Genomic DNA, 21,453 nt, shown 5'->3' with positions numbered 1-21,453 from the left:
CGCGTCACTTGCATTGTGCACCTAACTGCGCTTGACAAGGAGTCGATCTTCTGTCGTCTGCGACAGCTGCTTTGCTTAACCCATCATGGATGATATTTCGGTCAACCCTGCCGCGTCGGAGAATTTCCAGTCTGTGACTGGATCAGAGGCTCCCGCAGAGGCATTCCACGCCGCCAGTGGCTCTGGTAATTCGCCCCCAGCCCTCCCCTAAATCGATGTTGGTGGCTCACTAGATAACAGAAGCGCAATCGCGCCAAGAGTCGCCCGTGAAGAAGGCTGAGAACCTCGCCGGATCCGATAATCCTCTCGATGCCCCGGCCTCCCCTAAACCCCAGAATGGCGATGCTGAGCCAGAAGATGAGGAGATGGGTGGGACCGAGACGGACGCCAAGCGCGATACCGAGGGCTTGGAGGATGCTGCAGGAGAGTCGCAGCCCCCCGCTGATGCTACCGAGGGTCTTGAAGATGCAGTGGGCGAGGAACAGCCCGTACCGACCAAGTCGTCCTTAGAAGCTTCGGCCCGTGACCACCTTGTCGTACAGACCCACGCTATCATTCTTCCCAGCTATGCTAGCTGGTTTGACATGAATACCATCAACAACATCGAGAAGAAGGCCCTCGCAGAGTTCTTCAATGGCCGCAACCGCAGCAAGACTCCGGCTACATACAAGGACTACCGTGATTTCATGATCAACACCTACCGATTGAACCCCATTGAATACTTGACCGTGACTGCTTGCCGTCGCAACCTTGCCGGTGACGTATGTGCAATTATGCGTATTCACTCTTTCCTGGAGCAGTGGGGCTTGATCAATTACCAGGTAAGAAATTATAAATCGCGATTTCCCCTCATATTGGGCCCACTAACAAAACCTTCAAGGTTGACCCTCAAACTCGACCATCCAACATTGGCCCGCCATTCACCGGCCACTTCCGCGTTATTGCAGACACCCCGCGTGGATTGCAGCCCTTCCAGCCCGGCCCGCAGCCCTCCGTCACTTCTGGCAAGCCTCTTGCGGCAACTGAGCGCGCTGCGTCTGCTACCCCCGCAATTAAGGCCGATCTGAGTCTTGATCTGCGCCGTAATGTCTACGATACTAAGGGCAAGGAAGCCACCCCACTCTCAGAGAAGCAAACCAATGGCGACATGAATGGAGCTGAGACACAAGAGCCCCGGAAGAAGGCTCACTGCTTTTCCTGCGGCATTGACTGCACGCGGCTTCGGTTCCATTACGCCAAGGCGGCCCCGACCTCAGCCAATGCAAACACCCCGAACGCAAAATATGATATGTGCCCTAACTGCTTCCTTGAAGGCCGCATGCCTTCTAGCCATAACGCCTCAGATTTTGTTAAGCTGGAGGATAAAGCACACTCCCACGTGCCTGACAAGGATGCGCCCTGGACGGACTCTGAGCTGCTCTTGCTTCTGGAGGGCCTAGAGAGCTTTGATGATAATTGGGAGCAGATCGCCAACCACGTTGGTACTCGGACCTCAGAGGAGTGTGTGATGAAGTTCTTGCAGCTGGACATCGAGGACAAGTACCTTGAAGACTTGCCTGAGCTTCGCTCCGGTCCCGGCCGGGAGCCAATCAACGCCACAGAGAACCCTGTGCTTTCCGTTGTTGCATTCCTGGCTCAGATGGCGGAGCCCACAGTGGCTGCTGCTGCCGCCGGCCGTACCGTTGAGGAGATCCGCAAGGAGCTGCGCAATCAGCTTGAGAAGGGGAGATGGCAAGGGCAAGGAATCAGTAAAGGCCGAGGACTCCATGGATGTAGATCCCGTTCGCCAAGTCGAGCAGGCCGAGAAGCCCAAGGAGTCGCTCGCCACCGTTGCTCTAGCCGCCTCTGCTGCTCGCGCTAGCGCCCTTGCCTCACACGAAGAGCGTGAAATGACTCGGTTGGTTGGAGCCGCGGTCAATGTGACTTTGCAGAAATTCGAGATTAAGTTGCAACAGTTCAACGAGATGGAGGAGATCATTGAGGTTGAGCGTCGGGAGCTAGAACAGGCACGTCAACAGCTCTTCCTGGACCGCATGGCTTTCAAAAAGCGTGTCAAGGAGGCCCAGGATGCTTTGCAGGCCGTCAGTCTGCAGGGTCCTAACGAGCACACCAACACTATGCTTGCAAGCGCCGCCACTGCTGGTATTGGCAATCACTACAGCTTCCAGCCTGTTGGTGGAGACGCTCGGGCTGGAGCTCAGCCCTTGAGCGCCGAGACTGGTGCCGATTTCAAAACCCTCGACCTGTAACTTCCTCAATGCATGTACGATATCCCGTGTGCGGAGAAGAGAGACAGAGAGGACACTTTGGTGTTTATGAATATTTGAGTTTTTGGCTAGGAAAAGGCGCAGTTTCTATTATCTGCTGGAGTTTGAGTTGATTTGCCCTGCAAGACCTGATTGATGAGTTTAGGTTTTATTATTTTTGATTCTCAAGGAGATGGATCCATAGGGCTAAGGGTCTTTTAACTTATTTTCTTGAATGTTTATTATTTTTTTTTTTTCACTCTAATCAAATGTGATGGAAATGCTTGTGTCTATTTACGTAGGATTGCTTATAAAAGGGTCTTCAATTGGGGTATATACATTAGGATACATTAGGTCCATCTCTTTAAGGGCTTCAATGCTAGATCATCAAGATGGTTATTCTGCACTTCCATAGCGTGGTTTCACAACACTTGGAATATGACTGCGTTCATCCACATCCATACGGTCCTCACTCATTTCGTCCAGACTTTCATCAACCACTGTGCCGACTCCAGCATCTTCCTTGGCCGAATCGTCAATAGTGATGACATCGGGGGCGGTCTTTTTTCTTGGGCTTTCCACTTCTTCTGATGTTTTTTCCTCATACATAGTCCAGCATCTTTTCCGTCGGTTCTCATTCAAGTCGTCCTCGAGCTCCTGAGTACCATCCGCATACACTTCCCAATCACTGCAGTAGAGAGTTCGGTCGCGCCAGTCGCGGTCTGTCGGGTTGTAGTCTTCTGGTGACGTACACTCCCTTGGAGGTCTATGGACGAGTATGTCTTTTTCATTTTTATTTTCTGGGATGAGTTGAACTCTGAGTCGAGATGGCACGGGCTGTTCTAGTAAACGCCATAATTTGGTTTCTTCGCGGCGACTTATTTCGAGATCGAGAAGATTGGCATCTTCTTCTTCGGGGTCCAGAGGTATTTCGTAAGATTCGGTCCTGGGCAATGAAGACGAGTCTGAAGTGAATTCCGACAACACAGAATCCGATTCAGATTGACCGTCGTCCCGTTCCAGTTCACTTGAGATGTCGTCTTGATCAGATTCGGATTCGGATTCGGAGTTTTCTTCTGTCTGGAGAATTTCATGGGCCTTGTCGTAGCTGATAACACGAGGCTGCTCCTCGCCATCCACTTTGTCAGTGATGGCCAGACAGTTTCGACGCGCGACATCGACAAAGAAGCCAGCTCGACCGTGTTTCATGTTCAGCACGTCAAGGGCAGCTCTCACATCTCTCGTTCGAACGAATTTTCCTCGTTCTCTGCCCATTGCGCGCAGACCATGTAGCCGTGTCATAGCAAAGAAGATTGCGGACTGAACCAAGCGGCGCGTGATGCTCATTGTCAAAGCATAGAAATCCATGAGAGCTTCACCGTGCAGAGAGGGAGACTCGCTTTTTGATTGAACGATGTTACTCCAACAATCCTCCGATCTTGACCCGCCGAAATTCATGAAGAACATTGTAGAGAGATTGACCCAGCCTGGAACGTGCAACACATTTGCAGCGAGATCAATACGGCCACGCAAAGGAGGATTGACCTCTTCTGCAACAAGTTTCCAGGCCTGGTCGTGGGCAATGAGCGCATTCGCATCATAAGTTGCTCGATGCGCTAGCTCCAGATCGAGATCCTCTCTCATGACCAGTGCTCGCGCATATTTATCGAGCTCAGCACAGCATTCCTTGCTGACTTCCACGGCAGCGGGGACGTCACCCAAAACTATGGTGTCTGGGGATCTTTTCTCTTTAAGGCGTTCCAATCCACGGTGAATTAATTCGAGATAATCCACCACCTCCAATTCTGATTTGCTCCCAAGCATAGAGGCGATCTGTTGGATCCCAGCCTTGCCATTCTTGTCGAGCAGTCTAAAGAGTAGTGTCTTTTCTGCCGAGGTCCAGACCACCGAACCATTTTGAGTAATCGTATATGTGTTGTCATCTTCGATCAATTTGGTCGCTGGGATATCGCTCTCTGTTTGCTTTAAAAGTGTGACATATTGAGCTAAGGAATTCTGCTTCAAATCGGCGAGAAGTGCATCGCGTTGTTCCCACCGGTTTTGGGAGGATTTTGGTTCATCTTCGGTCCCCCCTTCCGGCTCAGTTTCATAGCTCGCATGATCTTGTGAGAGATTGCGCTCTTCTGAATGTGGAAATCTAAGATCAAGGGATTCTAACCGGGAAGTAGAGCGCCGCTGCTGCCGCCCGCGATTGGACTCGATGGAGAAATCAGAGTCGTCGGAGTTGTCGGGTTCGAAGGAAGAGACACTGCTCATCGTGGGAGACGCGCAAACTCGCAGCGCAGAGTAAACCGGAGGCGGAACATTACAGCCACGTCTGCGAGATCACTTAAGTCGTCCAGTCTTGGACGAAGAGAATAGGGAAAATAGACAAAAAGTTGTCGGTTGAAGCTCCACCAGTACGTTATCGATAAGAAGTTTGCACTGTTTGTGAGACCTGGGACAAGCTTCAACTTCACCACTTTCTTCCCTTCTGTATGGAGTTCATTCGCAGATTTAGGTTGCTTTCGATATCGAGGTGTAAACCCCTGCCAAAGAGACATGCTGTACAGGGTGGCTGGCGCAATGTGCGATTCAACGCTACTGTTCCCCAGCCGTCCGGCTCAAGTATCGTTCTCCGTGACTACCAAGAAGAAAGTATCCAGTCAGTGCTTAAGTACCTAGGCGATGGCCACCGACGTCTTGGAATATCGCTAGCTACTGGCGCAGGGAAAACGGTTGGTTGGGATACTTTGCCCTGTCTTTTCTCCCTGAAAGAAGCACACTAATTATTCTCCAAAGGTCATATTCACGCAACTCATCAACCGAATTCCGCCACGCGATGCGAAAGCAACGAAGACTATGATCATTGTCCACCGACGCGAACTAGTCGAACAAGCAGCAAAGCATTGTAGACTTGCGTATCCAGACAAAATTGTGGAAATTGAAATGGCACAGAATGTAGCTACTGGACATGGCGACATCATCATCGCATCTGTACAAACTCTCTCCCGAGGGCGCATCAACAAATTCAATCCTAGCGACTTTAAACTCGTTCTTGTGGACGAAGCACATCATATTGTTGCGCGATCATATCGCGAAGTTCTGGGTTATTTTGGACTGAATGAACCTAACTCCGATGCCCCGGTGCTTGTTGGAGTCTCTGCAACCTTTGCGCGATTTGACGGGCTCAAGCTCGGTGCTGCCATTGATCATATTGTCTATCACAAAGACTATGTCGACATGATCGGAGATAATTGGTTGTCAAATGCCATTTTCACGACAGTCAAGTCACAAGCGAATCTTTCAAACGTCAAGAAAGACAAGTTTGGTGACTTTGCTCTCGGCTCGCTCTCACAGGCTGTCAATACCGCAAACACCAACAATATTACGGTCCGGGCATGGATGGCTAACTCCCAGGACCGGAAATCCACTCTGGTCTTCTGTGTGGATGTCGAACATGCCCGACAGCTTACTGCGACATTCCGCGAGCACGGCGTTGATGCTCGCTACATCACAGCCACTACACACAAAAATGTCCGATCAGAGCAACTCGAAGCCTTTAGGAATCAAGAATATCCAATTCTGTTAAATTGCGGTTTATTTACAGAGGGCACTGACATTCCTAACATTGATTGTGTGCTCCTGGCACGACCGACCAGATCGAGAAATCTGCTCATTCAAATGATTGGGCGTGGGTTGCGTCTGTATCCTGGAAAGAAGGATTGCCATATTATTGACATGGTTGCGTCTCTAGAAACAGGGGTCCTTTCAACCCCAACACTCTTTGGTCTTCACCCCGATGAGGTCCTGGAAAAGTCCAGTGTGAAGGATTTCCAAAAAGGCAACCAAGAGGAAAGCAATGCGGAACTATCTATAGCTCCTGAAAGTGAATCGGATGGAAACATCAACCTGAAGTTCACCAAATACGATAGTGTCTACGATCTTTTAGAAGACACGCAGTCCGAGCGACATATCAGGTCTCTGAGCCAAAACTCTTGGGTCCGGGTGGATCACACAAAATATTTACTATCGGAATCTTCGGGGTGGCTAACCATCGAGCACGAGAAAGAAATGTTCGTGGTACGCCACGTCATGAAATTCAACGACCCAACGACCGAGGTCCTTCAATTCACTCGGCCGCGGGTGATTGCATCTGGGCCGGACTTGGAAACCGCCGTCCGTGCAGCAGACACATACGCCAGCAACAAGTTTGAAAAGCGATACATTTCATCCCGGCAACCCTGGCGACAGAGCCCAGCCACATCAGCTCAAATCGCAATGTTGAACAAAGCCCGCATCCGAGATGGGAATTTGAAAGTTGGGGATCTGACACGTGGCCAAGCCACTGACATTATTACCAAGCTAAAGTTCGGGGGCAAGAAACGATTCAAAGAAATTGCGGTTAAGCAACGCAAGCTGCAACGGAAGGAAAACGAGTTGGACGAGTTGCGACGGAGAACCAATGTCAAGGTCGGGCCATTAGAAGGCTAAGCATGGCATCTACAGTTTGAACGGCGGACCTCCTGGCTTTCTACCTTTCCTTCCACATTTTAATGTCTACTTTTAGGGGTTTACTGCAGGAACAAACCCTATTTTAGCCCGCGAGAAGTGTGTCATTTGTGACGGTCACGAACAAAATAGATACATCTATGCCACGTATTTATAGAGTCCAATAGATACAGGTACAATCATGCACATGTGGGTGATAGCAATAAAATTTCGAACATGCCTAGACTGCACCTAGTACACAGGTATCTTGAAAGCAGGGAAATCGTAAGTCCAGGTCTTTATCGACTTCTCATCATAGACACAATCGAAGGTGGCATTGTTACGCCATAGCGGACGGGAAGGCCACTGGCACAGCATCTGGGTCTCCCCCTCGTAGTCTCCAGAAGAGACAGTGGCATTGAGGCGCGTGGGTGTAACGCCATTCTCAACCCAATCTATCATAATCTCCATATTGTCTTCCGGGTACGGACCGGGCTGCAGGGTGTTGGTTCCACAATGCGCGGCACCGGGGATCAGATAAAACTGATACCAGTCTCGGAGCGCTTTCAGACTCGCCTCGCTGGACACATCGGGGTACATAACCGAGCGAACTGATTGCCAGTAGTGCACCGAGGAAGCGGAGGGAATGCTAGGATCGGATTCACCATGGTAGTGCAGGAGTTTCCCGCCAGAGGATTGAAACTTGGTCAAGTCAGGGACGGTGGTCTGCAGACTGTCCGAAAAGCGAACGAAACCAGTCTCCATCCAGCTCACTAGAGTATCATAGGTGACCCCATCGAGGGTTGATAGGTTATCCAGGTCCAGAAGCTCGACAAATTTTGTGACCCATTCACCACCGGTAGATGTAATTGATAGTTCCCAGGCATCGGTGCTGTTATTCCATTCGGTGCCAGCGTCGCCGAACTGGGAGCCAATCTGCCACGAGAGGTAGGCACGCTGACCTTTGCTGTTGTGAAGACTGGCATAGATAGCCTTTGCAACAGCAACGCCTTCCTTCGAGACTTTGCCGCTCTGAACGGGCTGGTAGCTACTAGAAGAAGAGCCACCAGGGGATCCGGAAGAGGTAGTCGAGGCAGCACAGTAGTACTCCTCACTGATTATAGACGATAGATCAAAATCTAACATACACAAATCGGTACGAGAGATCACACCATCGGTACGATCATCGAGAGGGTCGCAGGCTTTGATAGTGGCGTTTACGATCTTAGCCAGCTCACAGGGAGGAGGGTAGTAACCCAGGACTTTCTCAACCTCGGCAGAGAACACATGATTGACCTGTTGCTGGGCCATTCAGAAAGCAGGAGCACCTGTGATCGCACCATCGTACTCATCACCATATCTCTGAACCTGGCTCATACCCTCCCGTCCGCCATCGGAGCATCCTTCGTAGTAGGTATATAGCTTAGAGCTGGTTGAAAGACCATAGAGACCCTTGGTGACATACTTACCAATTTGGGTCATCTCGCCAAGGGCTTGATAAGCGAACATATAGGTCGCATCCCAGTTGATAGAGCCATTGCCAAGGAGCACAGCGTCATCATAGCCAACGCCATTCAGGGCGTCGTAGCCTGCAGACGTGGCTCCAGCAGCAGCACCATAAGGAAGGCCACCGGTCGAATCAGTGTTCAGCGAATATCCTCCACCACCAGCAACGTAGAAGCGGTTTTTGAAGTCTGCAGGCTCAGGGAAGGCGTATTTGACAATAATGTTAGTGTCAGGATTGCCGGGATGAATATAAGTGAGCGTGGCATTGCAGTAGTCGTAGGTTTGGCTGGAGCCACTGCTGCTCATTCCACCACCAACGGTAGCATTATAGACCACAGCGGTTGTAGAAGCGGATGTGATCAGATTGATACCCAGCAGAGTACCGTTGGAAGGCAGGACAGACTTGACATTGGACAGTGTGCAGACATCGGCCAGAGACTCCGCATTCGCAGCCACGGCACAGGCCGCAACAAAAGTCCCGACAGACGCGTTGGACAGAAGACGCATGGCGTGTGAACTGAAATGAAATTGAGTGTGGCAATGATCTGGATAATACTGATCAAGAAAACAGTTGTTCGCTACAACAATGGACTCGGGGGTGCGGAACTGGTATTTATAGGGGAAACCCCCTGGAACAGGCGAATGGCTGCATCAACAGTGATAGAAAGTAGCATATTCATAGATTATCTGCCGGTCTGTCAGACAGTGTCCCCATGAAATTAATTGCCGATGAAATCTTCAATCCGGTCTAGAGTTAGCTCAGAGTGTGTCGTCATCCTGCAGCAGGACGCGTCTCGAAAGTGCCACTAAATGTCTAGCCAATTCAACGAAACATGACCGTCATTGAATAGGCAAAGATTCTCTGTATGTGGCCGCGTCAGTGTTTGACCTTCCATTGGACCAAGGTATGTATCATCAAGGTGGTGGCTTGAATAAAATGAGCGGGTGAAAGGAAGGTTAGGGCTCACAGGGGTATGAGGGAAATTAAAGTTAGAGCAAGTTGTGGGGAGACCCCAAGAGCCCCACCGAAGAGCCCGGGATAGTGTGGGAACATTGTGAAGAAAAGGTCATATCTCCAGCATGTTATTTGTGCTGTTAGCCTGTACCATAGATTCCCTAAAAGAGATGCGTATGAACAGCTCTGGAAAGGGAATGAATAAACGGTATACATCCAACAATCAATCATATTGCACCCGAGCTTTGAATTAGGCAATCAGTGTCGTTGCTCATTCAGGTGGGGGAGCCCTCATTTACGGTTTAAAATCTCGCCCGGAGAGGTCCCAGCACAAGATCGACTCACCTGAGGGAAAGAGCCAATGACTATAGGTCCAGGCATGGCACGTTGTGGAGGTTGAAGTTAGACGGCAAATCCGGGGAAGGGGAGTCACATGCTAGCTGCGCTAATGACGCAGCTCGGCAATCACATCTCTCGCTGCATCTTTTTGGGAGGGGGTGCTTGCTCAGTCGCTCTTTTTGGCGGAGGGGAACTATCGAGTATAGAAAAAGGAGAAGAGAAGAATTGGAATGGAAAAAAGGAAGAGGAAAAGAGAGGGCGGTCATGTTCGACAATGGCGCCTTCCTAAAACAACAAATCAATGCATCGTGCCTTCCTTGTCTTTCTTTGCTCCTGATTCTGCTTATCTGCCTATATTGGCCATTCGTCAATTTCACAGATTTGTTATGGAAGGTGAATGTACTATTTTATACGAGCAAAAGCCTAAAAGAATAAGAAAAAAAAAATTGAAAAGCACCTAGAACCAACTCCAACGCCCCAAGACATTTCAAGGTCACCGAGTTTTCACCAAAGTCACCGCTAAGATCAAAGAGAATGGAGCCTCCTATAATCGGAATGGCCCAGGAGAACCATTATTTCAAGGGCTTCCTTCCGTAGACAACGACTCTGAAATTCTATTAGTAGATGCCTACCACAATATCAATATAACGACTCACTCCTTGCAATACGCGTGCATGCTCTTGTCACGCATCTGCTGCCTCACTGCCGCATTTAAGATTTGGGATGGTTCAGTTCCCCACCCAAGGACCGAAGTGAACAATCTCAGACCATAAGATTCGACGGCCTTCGCGGTCATGGCAAGCATGTACCTCCCCAAATCTTTCAGATAAGGGTCTTGTGGCCAAGGAGCGTAGGGTAAGAAGTAGGTGAACTGCTGCACGTCTTCAAAGCCAGCGGTAATAAGCCAATCGCGAAGCTTAAAGTAGACGTTCAAATCTCTGCCAGCCTTGTGCGAGGCGACCTCCAAGGCTTGCAGGTACTGGATAAAAGGGGAGTCTAGCTTGACCGTACCGTCGTCGCTCCAGGCCCACAAAGCACTCTCCTGGATCTCAAAGTAGGCTCCTGGCTTGAGATGATCGTAGACCCGTTGGAGTAACTTGGGCCAGTCTGCAACGCATCTGAACAAGGTTGTCAGCATGGACCTCCGGGTAGAACGAAGCAGAGAGCATACCCAGATATCATTCGTGTATGGATAAAGTCGAAACTGTTCTCCTTGTAGAGCCATTCTGCCTCGAAATCCTCCACGAGGAACTCCAAGTTGGGTGTGACCCAGCTGGGCTGGATGGCACTGATGTCAGTTCCAATTACCTGAGCTTCGGGGAATTTCCTTGAGGTTGATTAGCCACGGATCTAGACGAAGGTGGACGGAAACATACTCCGCGATATCGATGGCCCAAATGCCAGTACCAGTGCCAAGATCCAAGATTTTCTGGGGATTTTTGACGGGCGCTTTGTAGAGCTCTCCCTTTAACAACACCAACCAGCTGGAACAAGGTCAGCATCCATCAAAACTGGCTGAACTGGGATCTGCTGACATATGGTGGGCCTAGGCGTATTAGCGGAGGACTCCAGAAGGTGATCAGGAGAACTATACCAAGTCCATGCGGTCTTGTTCCTCTTCATCATTTGGCATCCTAGGTTTCGATCAGTGGCAGTTCGTTCCTGGTTCGTAGTAGAGATATTCGCATTACATGTAAAGGCCCTGTAATCAAATTAACGCAGGTTTTATTAGAAATCACAGTTGGTCCTACTGCTCGATTACTATGATAGCGGCGACCATTTTCGTATTCGTAGTCAAGAATACTAGAGGATAGCGATGTGATATCCGAGTCATCGCTATCGAATTGACTGCTTCCATCCTGTGTGATGTTTAGCTAGAATCCCCAGTCGGAAACGCTCGGTTCATACACTTCCAAAATCATCAACCACGACTGGACCTTGAATATTAAGCGTGGTCTCGCCGGCGTTTAGTAGCGCCTCGGGGCGTCTAGGATCATCCGGAGCCGAGGCGGGCTCCAAAGTCAACGGATCAGCCATAATGGTTTTCAACTCAGGATTGAAAATGTCGAGGTGACGACATCCGGACTTATAGTCCGAAGTTAAGAGAATTTCGGGCAGAAATGTGACCTGTCGATGAGTCTGCAGATTCCAGTTCGGTGAGGGGCCTGCACGAAGCCCAATTGATTCTCCATCTCGAACCATAGGATCATCCAATGATCGATGCAGATCCCACGGTACTTTGTCGCACAAGGACTCTGGGACTTGGAACCTTCCCGGATCTTGCATGCATTGCCGAGCCCGCGGCAAATCATCTTTTCTATGTTTTCCAAACAACGCTCTAGTTGCAGATTCAAATCAACGCAACCGCATTGACCTGAAAAGACAGATAACCAGCTCACACAGGATCTTCCTTCTCCACTGAGCGCTAATAAATCCCGACAGTTTGGATCTTCCCTCCACCTCCACCTACCATTCTTATCCTCCGAGAGGGTGAATAGACACGTCCAGGATACGAGACACCTCGCTCCAACAGACCGGTCCGGCCGTGAGACTTACACATAAGAAAGGCCAACGCAATTGGTTCCGGACTGTCGGGTCGGATTCCTGTCAGGCAACTGGAGCGGGAGATGCATTCAACCGTGTCATTCAGACCGATCAGAACTTGATTGACGAAACACACTAGCGAAAGATGCCCGACTCTCTGGCTCAAAATTTCATAACTTCCTGACTCCGCGACACGCGGCATGAGCAGATTTTCTCCAGTGGCAAACCCTTTTACGGGATCCCGGAGACTTGAGACCTCTGATATGCAGTGAGAAAGTCGAAGTGTCCGATGTGATGTATGGATTATTCGAGATAATTCGACCTAATATCTTCAGTCTTCGCAAACGATAAGAAAATTTCGATCGAAATCGAATAAACTGGCCATTTTTCTCACATTAGGACCCCGCCTGGACTGCTAGCAGCACCGCAATACGTACCAACTGATTCAATATCGAAGAGACGGCGCCCACGCGAGCCATAACGCGCAATGCCGGCCCCGTCTCATAATCGAACACCACCTAACCGACCATGGCTGTGCTAGATATCTCACCTGCACCCATCTCGAACCCAGGGCCCTTGTCCTCCAGACTCGTGAACAGAGAAACCGAGAAACCGCATGAATACATCACTGAGATTGCAGTATGAATGACACGACCCCAGTGAGAGCTGTATTTGGCATAGCTGGATAGCAAATATCAGAGTTCGATGTCGCAAAAGCTCTTCAAGTCACTTTGTGGTTTGGAGGGCCTCTAACATTGAGAATCACAGCTCCTCGCGATGAAATACTCACACTTTCAAAATTGTAATCCGAAAGCGAAGAGTTGAATACACAGTCTCATATCAAAAAATCAGTCCATATCTCGGTTTCTTTGAGATATCTGAGATCTATGAGTTCATGGTATTCTTGAAGACCTGTCTCCACTTGTCAGCATATGTTACAGTACCGTTGATTTGTAATGCCCATCTCAGTCTAACTAGTTAACTCTATCTTGACTTCCCTAAACTTCATCCACATAACACATGCAATGTTGTCGACCGATCCACAGCGCTCCGTCTGTGTGAATTGCAAATCGCGCAAGAAGAAATGTGATAAAGTGTGGCCAAGGTGTGGCTATTGCACACAGTGAGTTCCCTCCTGCCCCACTTCGACACATTGAATTAATGAGATGAAAGAAAAAAATTAGACTGTTCATATCAGTCAGTTGATACTAAACACTTGTTTGCCCATCCAAAGCCCTTCTTGGCGACTCTTAGTCCCATTATTCGTTCCTCTTTGCTTCTATCAACTACCTTCTCAGATGTTTTATCATCAGAGTCGACAACCGTCGACTCCACTGTATACCGGCAGACTCTACATATCATACGAGCGATGGGCCAATTTGTGGATGATATCACCGCCAGATATTTTCGCGGCATCCATTCGTTTATCCCGATCATCTCGCGTCCCCGTTTCCATGAGCAGCTTGTCAAATGTGGAGCACCGCCTCTGGCCGGTTTCTCAATTTTATTGTTGAGTATGGGCCTGATCACCTATCACCCAGAGCTGGTTCAACAGGTATCCGAACCTCTTGACATGACAACACTTTACGTAACTACAAAAACACTCTTTGCTCAGGTACAGGCATCTTCTCCACCATCATTGCATCTCATTCAAGCGAGTACAATCATTGCTGCGTACGAGTATGCAATTGGCAAATTCCATGATGCGTTTACAACTATTGGCATCTGCGCAAGAATGGGTTATACATCCCGTCTCCATCTAGCGAACCCAAACGCAGGAATGGACCGCAATACCTATCTACAAGCCGAAGAGGAAAGTAACACATGGTGGGGAATTGTCGCCTGTGAAAGGTATGATGGCAGTCCAGTCTAGTTGAATTTACCCATCCAAAGCTCATTGCCATAGGATATTTTACTGTGAGATAGCGGAATCTCAACAGCCTTTTGCAATGCGGGTGCCTCCCCGAGAAGCTCGGCTTCCAACGGAGCCAACGTTAGCGTCTTTTGCAGTATCTAAGTCCAGATCTCCTCTAAACGAACCCATTGCAACTGAAACCACAGGTGGCTTTGCATGTATGGCACAGGCAACCTGGCTCCTGGATGAGGTTTTTAAAGCAATGGAGGTAACAGATCTAGATGCAAGATTAACTCAACTTGACGGGCTTGATCATACTCTTCGCACCGTCCTGACTGTGGTCATGAATAGAGACCAAGGGGCCTGGGGTTCATTTTGCGCTGCCAATGCGATGATTATTAGGTACGACCTGAATCCCTTGACCCTAAACCATCTGGCGAACTAAGAAACAGTAGGGCTCTTTTCATTCTTCATGGGGAGATTTTGCACCAAGTAGCACACATGGGGGCCTGTAAGCGCAAATCCCCAGAGCAATGGCTGAACAGCTCCCGTGCTGCCCTGGACTCGATTACGAAGATGGTACAGGATATTGCAATAATTCACAGCGAGGTTTCAGCTCTCTCCAATCTGGATACGTTGCCTCCAAGCTGTGCATTTATTACTCGTGCCGCACTTCGGCATATAGATGGCACTGGACTCAATGGCGATCAGTGGGATGGTGCTAGGACTAGGGAGAAGCTTCAGATGTCCTGGGAGAAATTTAATCATCGTTGGAATGCTGTACCTAAGTATAATGGCTAGTTAGTACTTATATGTGTGGCCGAATGATTGGAACATGGACTCGAGTTAGGGTAATCGTTCTTTAACGAACTAATTGAGACCAAGAAGTTGAAAAGAAGAACCTTTACTCCTGAAAGCTAGCATAAAAACGTCGATAGTATAAGAAAAACGCCTCAAAAAACATCCGTCCAACCCATAGAGGAGACAGAGATAACAACACCCCGACACCTTAACTTCCGCTTGATGATATATGAGTCTCCAATGTATCCGGAGAAAAGACTGAACAGTAACAATAATGCATAACCGCTGGTACCTGACATAGCTTAGTAATACCACACGTGACATACATAACGTAGCGGGGTAGACCTTATGAGCAAACCTTTCGAGCAAACCCCCGCTATCCAAGTCTCAACAATCTCACCCGATTTCACCCATCACTACCACCATCATGTCCGCCCTCAAGGATCAGTTCGACCAGGCTGCCAAGGATGTCAACAACCTCAAGCAGAAGCCAAGCAACGATGAGCTGTTGAAGGTAAACGGATCCCGCGACGCGCCGTATCCTCGATAGTGTATTGACGAGTTTCCCTAGCTTTACGCACTCTACAAGCAAGCTACAGTGGGTGACTGCAACACAGAACGGCCTTCCGCCTTTAATATCAAGGTAATACTCTCATCTCCCACGTTCATATGACTTTCCACTAACGCCAACATTCGCACTGTAGGAGAAGTACAAGTGGGATGCATGGAACGCTCTGAAGGGGGAGACAAATGAGCAAGCGATGGAGCAATATGTCAAGTTCGTGGATGAGCTGAAGGCCAGCCATGGATTCTAAGCGTAATCCTAGCTTATAGATATTGCTTGACTTGACATGAGACTAGTCCATCGGTAGTATTAGTACAAGGACCCTTACTACAGAATTACATGATCATTCCAAATTTAGAGTACATATCAACGTAGAATGGTAGAAGATTGGTTGAGAAATTTGAACAGCATGAAATGTATTTTTGTCCTCATCAACTAACTATGAAATTCATTAAACAAAGTCATAAACTCCATAAAAAGACAGTATAATTCCGTCTTAAATGACTTAGATGTCATCCTCGTCAGAGAAGACCTCCTCACCACGCTTGCGGCGGGCGGCACGCTCCTTCTTCTTCTTGCGGAGCTCAGAGCCTGGGAAATATATGTTAGCAATCTTGTCTTGAATGTACTCCAAATTAGGATAGGATGATATAAAAACTCACCAGTAAGCTTCTTCTTCTTCTCAGTAACAATCTTGTTACCCATAGCATCGAACTTGTCCTCCTCGTCATCACCCTTGGCGTCGAGACGGGGGCCGGAACCCTGACCCTGGACCCAGTTGTGGCCGGAGGGCTGCATGAGACCGTCGTTGACGGCCCAGACTTCCTCAGTCAAGTTCTCAGTGAACTCACGGGAGTGAGTAATGATGATAACACCACCCTCGAAAGACTTGATGGCCTTGGACAGAGCACCCAGGGAGTCACGGTCCAGGTAGTTAGTAGGCTCATCAAGGACGATGACGTGGGGACGCTGCCAAGAGCAAGCGGCCAGGACGACCTTAACACGCTGTCCACCGGACAGACCGCGCATCTGGGAGTGAGAGACCAGCTCGTTGTCGAGACCGAAGTTGGCGCAGTGCTGCTCAATCTCCTTGCGGACAAGGGGACGGAACTGACCGGAGGCGAGGGCCTCCTTCTGATCAACCTCAGCGACCTGCTTGGAGTGAGACTCCATGATCTCGGAACGGGGCAACCAGGTGTTGTCAGCGGACATCATGGGAGTCCACTTCTCGGACTTCATGCCGATGTTGTCACCCAGAGACCAAGAGATCTCGTACTCGTAGGTGTTCTTGAACTTGCGACGAGAGTGGATACCAATGACACGACGGAAGGTACCCTCGACCTTGTAGATCTTGTCCATGGCCTTCTCGTCCTGCTCGGTGACGATCTTGTTGGCGCGGTCCATGGTCTCACGGTCCTCACCGGTCTGGAAACGCCACTGGATGTACTCCGAGGGGGTGGAGCCGAGGTGGTTATCGATGTGAGCGAAAGCGTGCTGCTTAATGTAGGCAATACGGATGTTCTCGTGCTGGTAAACATCACCGGAGGTGGGGATAAGCTCACCGGTCAGGACGTTGACCAGGGTGGACTTTCCAGCACCGTTGGGACCGATGACGGCAATACGGGAACCCAGGGAGACCTGGAAAGTGACGTCCCGAATCTGGGGCTTGGGGGTGTTGGGGTACTGGAAGGACATGTTGGAGACACGGACAATGGCCTTGGACTTGGTCTTGACACCCTCAAGGAAACCGGGCTCGGGGAACTTGAACTCCATGTCGGAGGCGGACAGCTCGTAGTAGGAGCGAGCGGCGGGAACGCGCTTGACGAACTCGCTCAGAGTACCGCGGTAACGCTTAAGCTTGAAGCGCTCGTAGTGAATGACGTGTTGGATAACGTGGTCCAAGAAGCGAGAGTCGTGAGACACCATGATGGAAGTGCAAGGGGAGCTCTTGAGGTAGTTCTCGAGCCACTCGACGTTCTTGACATCCAAGTGGTTGGTAGGCTCATCGAGCAGCAGAATATCGGGGTTCTCGAAAACGGCACGGCACAGAGCGAGCTTCATCTTCCAACCACCGGACAGGGCAGTGATGAGACCATCGAGCTGGGACTCCTGGAAGCCGAACTCGTTGACAAGCTTGTCCTTGACCTCAGCCTCGTTGGGCTGCAGGCCAACCTCGATAAGCTTCTTGAGGGTCCAGCCAAGGACGGTCTGCTCGGTATCGGCGGAATCCAAGTCGTGCTCGACGTAGACGGTCTTGACCTCGGACTTCTTGGGGAAACCCTCGAGCTGCTCGTTGTTGATAGCACGCATGAGGGTGGTCTTTCCGGAACCGTTGGGACCGAGGAGACCGTAACGCTGACCACGCTTGAGACGCAGGTGAGTCTGGTTCAGCAGAATCTTGGCACCGTAGGCCAGGGAGAAAGTGCAGTTGCAGAGATCGACACCCTCCTCCTCATCGGAGGGGACCTCGTCAGCGGCAGCGGCATCGGGAGAAGCACGCTTGCGCAGGGCCTCGGCAACGGACTGGGCCTCCTCCTCACCGGTGATGGCAACGATGTAAGGAAGGGCGTTCTGGGTCCAGATGGTGGCATCGGAGTCCTTCTCGTCAACGAGCTGACCAGCGATGGCAGCAACGTAGTTGATGATGGTCTCGCAAGCAGGAATGCGGGCAGCGAACTTGGGCTCAAGGATCTCCTTGAGAATGGCAGAGACGGTGGAGATGTCACCAGCGGTGGAGATCTCGGGGATCTTGCCATCCTTGATCTCACCAACGCGGGACAGGGTGTCCAGAGCCTGGCGGGTCTTCTCACGAGCCTCGGGGTCGGCGAGGGTCTCGAAGTTCTTGTTCAAGCCGGGCAACATCTTGGGCAAGAAGGGAGCGACAATCTGGGGGTCCTCGACAAGCTTACACATGTTGTCGACAATGACGGCAGACTTACGCTTGATGGCAGTCTCACGCTCGACAAGACCACGGTCAAGCAGGGGAACCATGATAGCGAGGGTGGGGCCAGTGACATCGGAAACGAAAGTGGTGGCACCGAGCAAGTGAACGGTCTCGGGGACGTTCTCGGGCTTGGAGATACACTTGATGAGCTCAGGAATGAAGCGCTCAATATCCTTGTTGACAATGAGACCGCAGACCTTCTCCATGGTGGTGTAGGCGGCCTTCTTGATTTCACTCTTGGTGTCCCACATGGCCTCGGAGATGACGGGGATCAGGCGGGGGACCTGGTAGGAGAGCTGAGCGGGGGAAGACTCAACGAGGAGCTCCAGGCAGGTAAGGGCACACATCTTCTCCTGCCACTTCTGGGCGTTCTGGATGGACTCCATGAGAGCGGGGACAATGGCCTTGACGGCGTTACCGTTGATGGCCTGAACGATAGCAGCGGCGGTGCTCTGGGCAGCCTCACGGACGGGAGCCATCTTGTCACCAACGGCGGCAAGGACGGGGCCGAGGAGAGCCGCAAGGTGGGGCTCGACACCGGGAGCGATGGTGGCGTGGGAGGCAATGGCGCGGATGCCCTCAAGGGCACGCTCACGGGCAGTGGCATCCTTCTTGTTGGCAAGCTGCTTCACGAAGGTCTCGGCGGCCTTGGCGGGCAGAGTCTGCTCGGGAATGGGACCGCTGAAGAGAGTGGCGAGGTTGCCGGCGGCGGCGTTGACCTCCTCGGCGGAGGAGGAGATGTTGAGGTTCTTGATCAAGTCCTCGAGGACGGCCACGGACTGGGCGACCTCCTTGCCGGAGGCGGCAGGGACCTTGGAAACGTCGACGGCAGGCATTTTGGAGGAAATTTTGGCGGTGGAGAAAGAAAAAAAGGCGAGATTAAGATAACGAAAAGAAAGACTTTTCTATGGGTATCACGATATCGATGGCCCAAGCCGTGTCAACTGTTCAAGACACAGCAACGCTCTGTTCAGATTGAGCGGGGTGAGGGTTTTCTATCTGTCTATGCAGAGAGAAAAAAAAAAGAAAACAAAGAGAGGGCAGACCTCAAAAAAAACAGATGAGGAGGGAGTGGGAAGAAGGAGGGGCGGGTTGAAGGGGGGGCAAGATTATTTATCGTGTGGCCCTTCGCCGCCCAAGGTGTGAATCGAAAATTTTTTTTTGTTCCCAGCGAAACTAACCCTGTTTCGGGCTTAGTTCGGCGGTGACGGGCTCCCGATTGGCCACGGGCTGGTGTGTGCCCGAATCCCTCTCTTGTGATTGGTTGCGTAGCGGTTGGGAAATGAAAAAATCGGTTTGAGGAAGGAGGGGTGTTGCTCTTAGATAGCCCTATCTCCTCTGTAACTATAGTAACGTATCAACGGAGTTTCTCTCATATGGGGATTCATATTTTCATTCTATAATTACAAAGCTGATTTCTTTTTACCGGACTCTTATTTTAGTTATTGAATTTTAATTTTTTCCCGCGGCTATCAGAGGCTCGAGGCCTGCACATGCACCATAGCCTAGTCCACTCTAGGAGGTCAATCCGGGGCATGAAACACCCTGTACAGAATCAGCCCTCCTATGTTCTATGCATGGAATCTGGACTTGTGGGTAGCGCAGGGCTGCCGCTGCCAAAACTCTGCTGTTCGCCACTTTCATGACTCGGTGGCGTAGGCTATGTTCGGTATATCCAATCAAGGGTTCCGACCTCGAAAACGATTAGACCAACGTGTACTCTAATTGTGCTTCTGATCCGTCTTTTATTCGAAGATTTTCCATCGCTACGAACCAGATCTCCCGTTTTGGCCCGTTCAAATCAGAATCTGAGGTGTTCTGGAATCTGACGGTCTAGTGGCTGTGGGTTAACATAGACATGCAAAGGTATCGTAAGCGTGAAACAAAGCAAAAATCCCTAATATTCTAAGAATAATTGATTTTACGTTGACCTGGTAGGATCAATCTGAACATCTCAGGGACTTTTGATTTCGAGATTCCCCTCCCTTCTCATGAGACCGAGTATGAAAGATGAGGAAGTCATTCTCGATGCCTATACATGCTCGGTGTTCACTCACCGCTTCAAATATTTCTTATCGCTTATCGCCGTGTAACCTTAAATGATCCGTGTCCCAAATTCTTATTTCTTAATTCTGATTTCTGAGTTTCAAGGCTGCACGTATTCCTGGGAACGAAAATTCTTTCATGCTAAGCCACCTTGGTTCCTCTCTGATCCCCCGCGACAACCGGCGAAAACCGATCGGGTCACTCGGCAGTGGGTCCTGAGGAGTTTTTCTCTGAACGGCTTTGTAGATTTTCAATGCTTATTGTTGAATCCCGAATTTTGTTTGACTTCTAGCTTCCGACTCTGCCGCCATTTTCCCTCTATCCTTGGACCCGAATCCAGGCATGCGATCCAAAAAAAAAAAAAAATTTAAACCAAATTAAAAATAAGATAAAAAAAAAAAAGTTCGCGCTATGATTTGTCAACATTTTTATTTTTATTTTCGATGCTATTATTGCCCTGTTGCATGACTCTCGGCGTTTGCCTTCCGCCACCAAGGGCCTACTGTAGGTACTTACGTCGCAACAAAGTTATTTATTCAGGTGTGTTCTATAGTTGGATCTGGGGGTGGATCCCAGCCATGCCGCCCCTTCTCTGTATATCTCTCGGCCCCTTTTCACCTGGGGTAAAGTGGATGGGGCCGAGTCCCCACCCCTTTCTAGACATTGCATGGGATGTGTCGAATCTGGGGTAGATCCACGGGAGACAAGAATGTATCTCCTACATGCAAGACGCGCGCATCTTTGTTGATCAGGGCCCCTTTCTTGATTAATTTACAGCCCCTATCAAACCCTCGTACTTGCACCCCCTTTCCCCTTGCCCTGACGCTCAGGCCTATCACCTCTAGATTCAACAAAAAGGGGCAGGACTTAGGGGGGAGCCTATCACATTTTCATCTCCGAGGAGGCTGTTCAGCCGTGTCTGACCGCAGTTGTCTTAAGCAATGATACCGCGGTACGTAGCATACCGTTTCAAGTTTCAGCTGACCAAGAATAAACAAAGCTTGTGCTTTCCATGGTTTTCTTTGTACGAGGTCAAATATCCAATTTGACTGCAGCCCCCATCAGGCACCACTTTAAACTGGAAAGGTATTCAATATTGACTATTGCCCATAAAACGAGGGGCCTTGGTTTAGAAGTGCGGGGAACATTCATCAGTATAAT

The 21,453-nt window shown here is 50.0% G+C and overlaps 8 protein-coding genes across 8 annotated transcripts; 4 read left to right on the top strand and 4 right to left on the bottom strand.

Moving 5' to 3' along the window:
• Window positions 1-85: 85 nt before the first annotated feature.
• On the top strand, window positions 86-2,249 carry rscE (uncharacterized protein; the record flags this gene model as incomplete). Its single annotated transcript, XM_057114142.1, has 4 exons — window positions 86-185; window positions 241-821; window positions 881-1,748; window positions 1,792-2,249. 4 exons carry the CDS (start codon window positions 86-88, stop codon window positions 2,247-2,249), a joined length of 2,007 nt encoding a protein of 668 aa, XP_056974282.1.
• A 393-nt stretch (window positions 2,250-2,642) lies between these two features.
• On the bottom strand, window positions 2,643-4,523 carry N7484_003721 (uncharacterized protein; the record flags this gene model as incomplete). Its single annotated transcript, XM_057114141.1, has 1 exon — window positions 2,643-4,523. One exon carries the CDS (start codon window positions 4,521-4,523, stop codon window positions 2,643-2,645), a length of 1,881 nt encoding a protein of 626 aa, XP_056974281.1.
• A 221-nt stretch (window positions 4,524-4,744) lies between these two features.
• Window positions 4,745-6,740, top strand: N7484_003720 (DEAD/DEAH box helicase; the record flags this gene model as incomplete). The annotated part of the gene is made up of 2 exons (XM_057114140.1): window positions 4,745-4,984; window positions 5,049-6,740. 2 exons carry the CDS (start codon window positions 4,745-4,747, stop codon window positions 6,738-6,740), a joined length of 1,932 nt encoding a protein of 643 aa, XP_056974280.1.
• Window positions 6,741-6,989: 249 nt separating this feature from the next.
• On the bottom strand, window positions 6,990-8,750 carry N7484_003719 (tannase and feruloyl esterase family protein; the record flags this gene model as incomplete). Its single annotated transcript, XM_057114139.1, has 2 exons — window positions 6,990-8,039; window positions 8,106-8,750. The coding sequence occupies 2 exons, from the start codon at window positions 8,748-8,750 to the stop codon at window positions 6,990-6,992; spliced, it is 1,695 nt and encodes a 564-aa protein (XP_056974279.1).
• A 1,359-nt stretch (window positions 8,751-10,109) lies between these two features.
• N7484_003718 (class I SAM-dependent methyltransferase) lies at window positions 10,110-11,574 on the bottom strand (the record flags this gene model as incomplete). Its single annotated transcript, XM_057114138.1, has 9 exons — window positions 10,110-10,143; window positions 10,194-10,655; window positions 10,709-10,864; window positions 10,914-11,021; window positions 11,073-11,083; window positions 11,132-11,171; window positions 11,229-11,239; window positions 11,289-11,396; window positions 11,446-11,574. The coding sequence occupies 9 exons, from the start codon at window positions 11,572-11,574 to the stop codon at window positions 10,110-10,112; spliced, it is 1,059 nt and encodes a 352-aa protein (XP_056974278.1).
• Window positions 11,575-13,450: 1,876 nt separating this feature from the next.
• N7484_003717 (fungal specific transcription factor domain-containing protein) lies at window positions 13,451-14,737 on the top strand (the record flags this gene model as incomplete). Its single annotated transcript, XM_057114137.1, has 3 exons — window positions 13,451-13,932; window positions 13,988-14,338; window positions 14,389-14,737. The coding sequence occupies 3 exons, from the start codon at window positions 13,451-13,453 to the stop codon at window positions 14,735-14,737; spliced, it is 1,182 nt and encodes a 393-aa protein (XP_056974277.1).
• A 427-nt stretch (window positions 14,738-15,164) lies between these two features.
• On the top strand, window positions 15,165-15,552 carry N7484_003716 (acyl-CoA-binding protein; the record flags this gene model as incomplete). Its single annotated transcript, XM_057114136.1, has 3 exons — window positions 15,165-15,251; window positions 15,309-15,380; window positions 15,442-15,552. 3 exons carry the CDS (start codon window positions 15,165-15,167, stop codon window positions 15,550-15,552), a joined length of 270 nt encoding a protein of 89 aa, XP_056974276.1.
• A 255-nt stretch (window positions 15,553-15,807) lies between these two features.
• Window positions 15,808-19,082, bottom strand: N7484_003715 (putative translation elongation factor eEF-3; the record flags this gene model as incomplete). The annotated part of the gene is made up of 2 exons (XM_057114135.1): window positions 15,808-15,893; window positions 15,965-19,082. 2 exons carry the CDS (start codon window positions 19,080-19,082, stop codon window positions 15,808-15,810), a joined length of 3,204 nt encoding a protein of 1,067 aa, XP_056974275.1.
• Between the last annotated feature and the right edge of the window lie 2,371 nt (window positions 19,083-21,453).

Source organism: Penicillium longicatenatum (assembly GCF_028827895.1).
Source record: "Penicillium longicatenatum strain IBT 33135 chromosome Unknown contig_2_segment0_segment0, whole genome shotgun sequence".
Classification (NCBI taxonomy): Eukaryota; Fungi; Ascomycota; class Eurotiomycetes; order Eurotiales; family Aspergillaceae; genus Penicillium; species Penicillium longicatenatum.
Note: the sequence above shows the minus strand (reverse complement) of the source record. Positions and strands in the feature narration are given on the sequence as shown.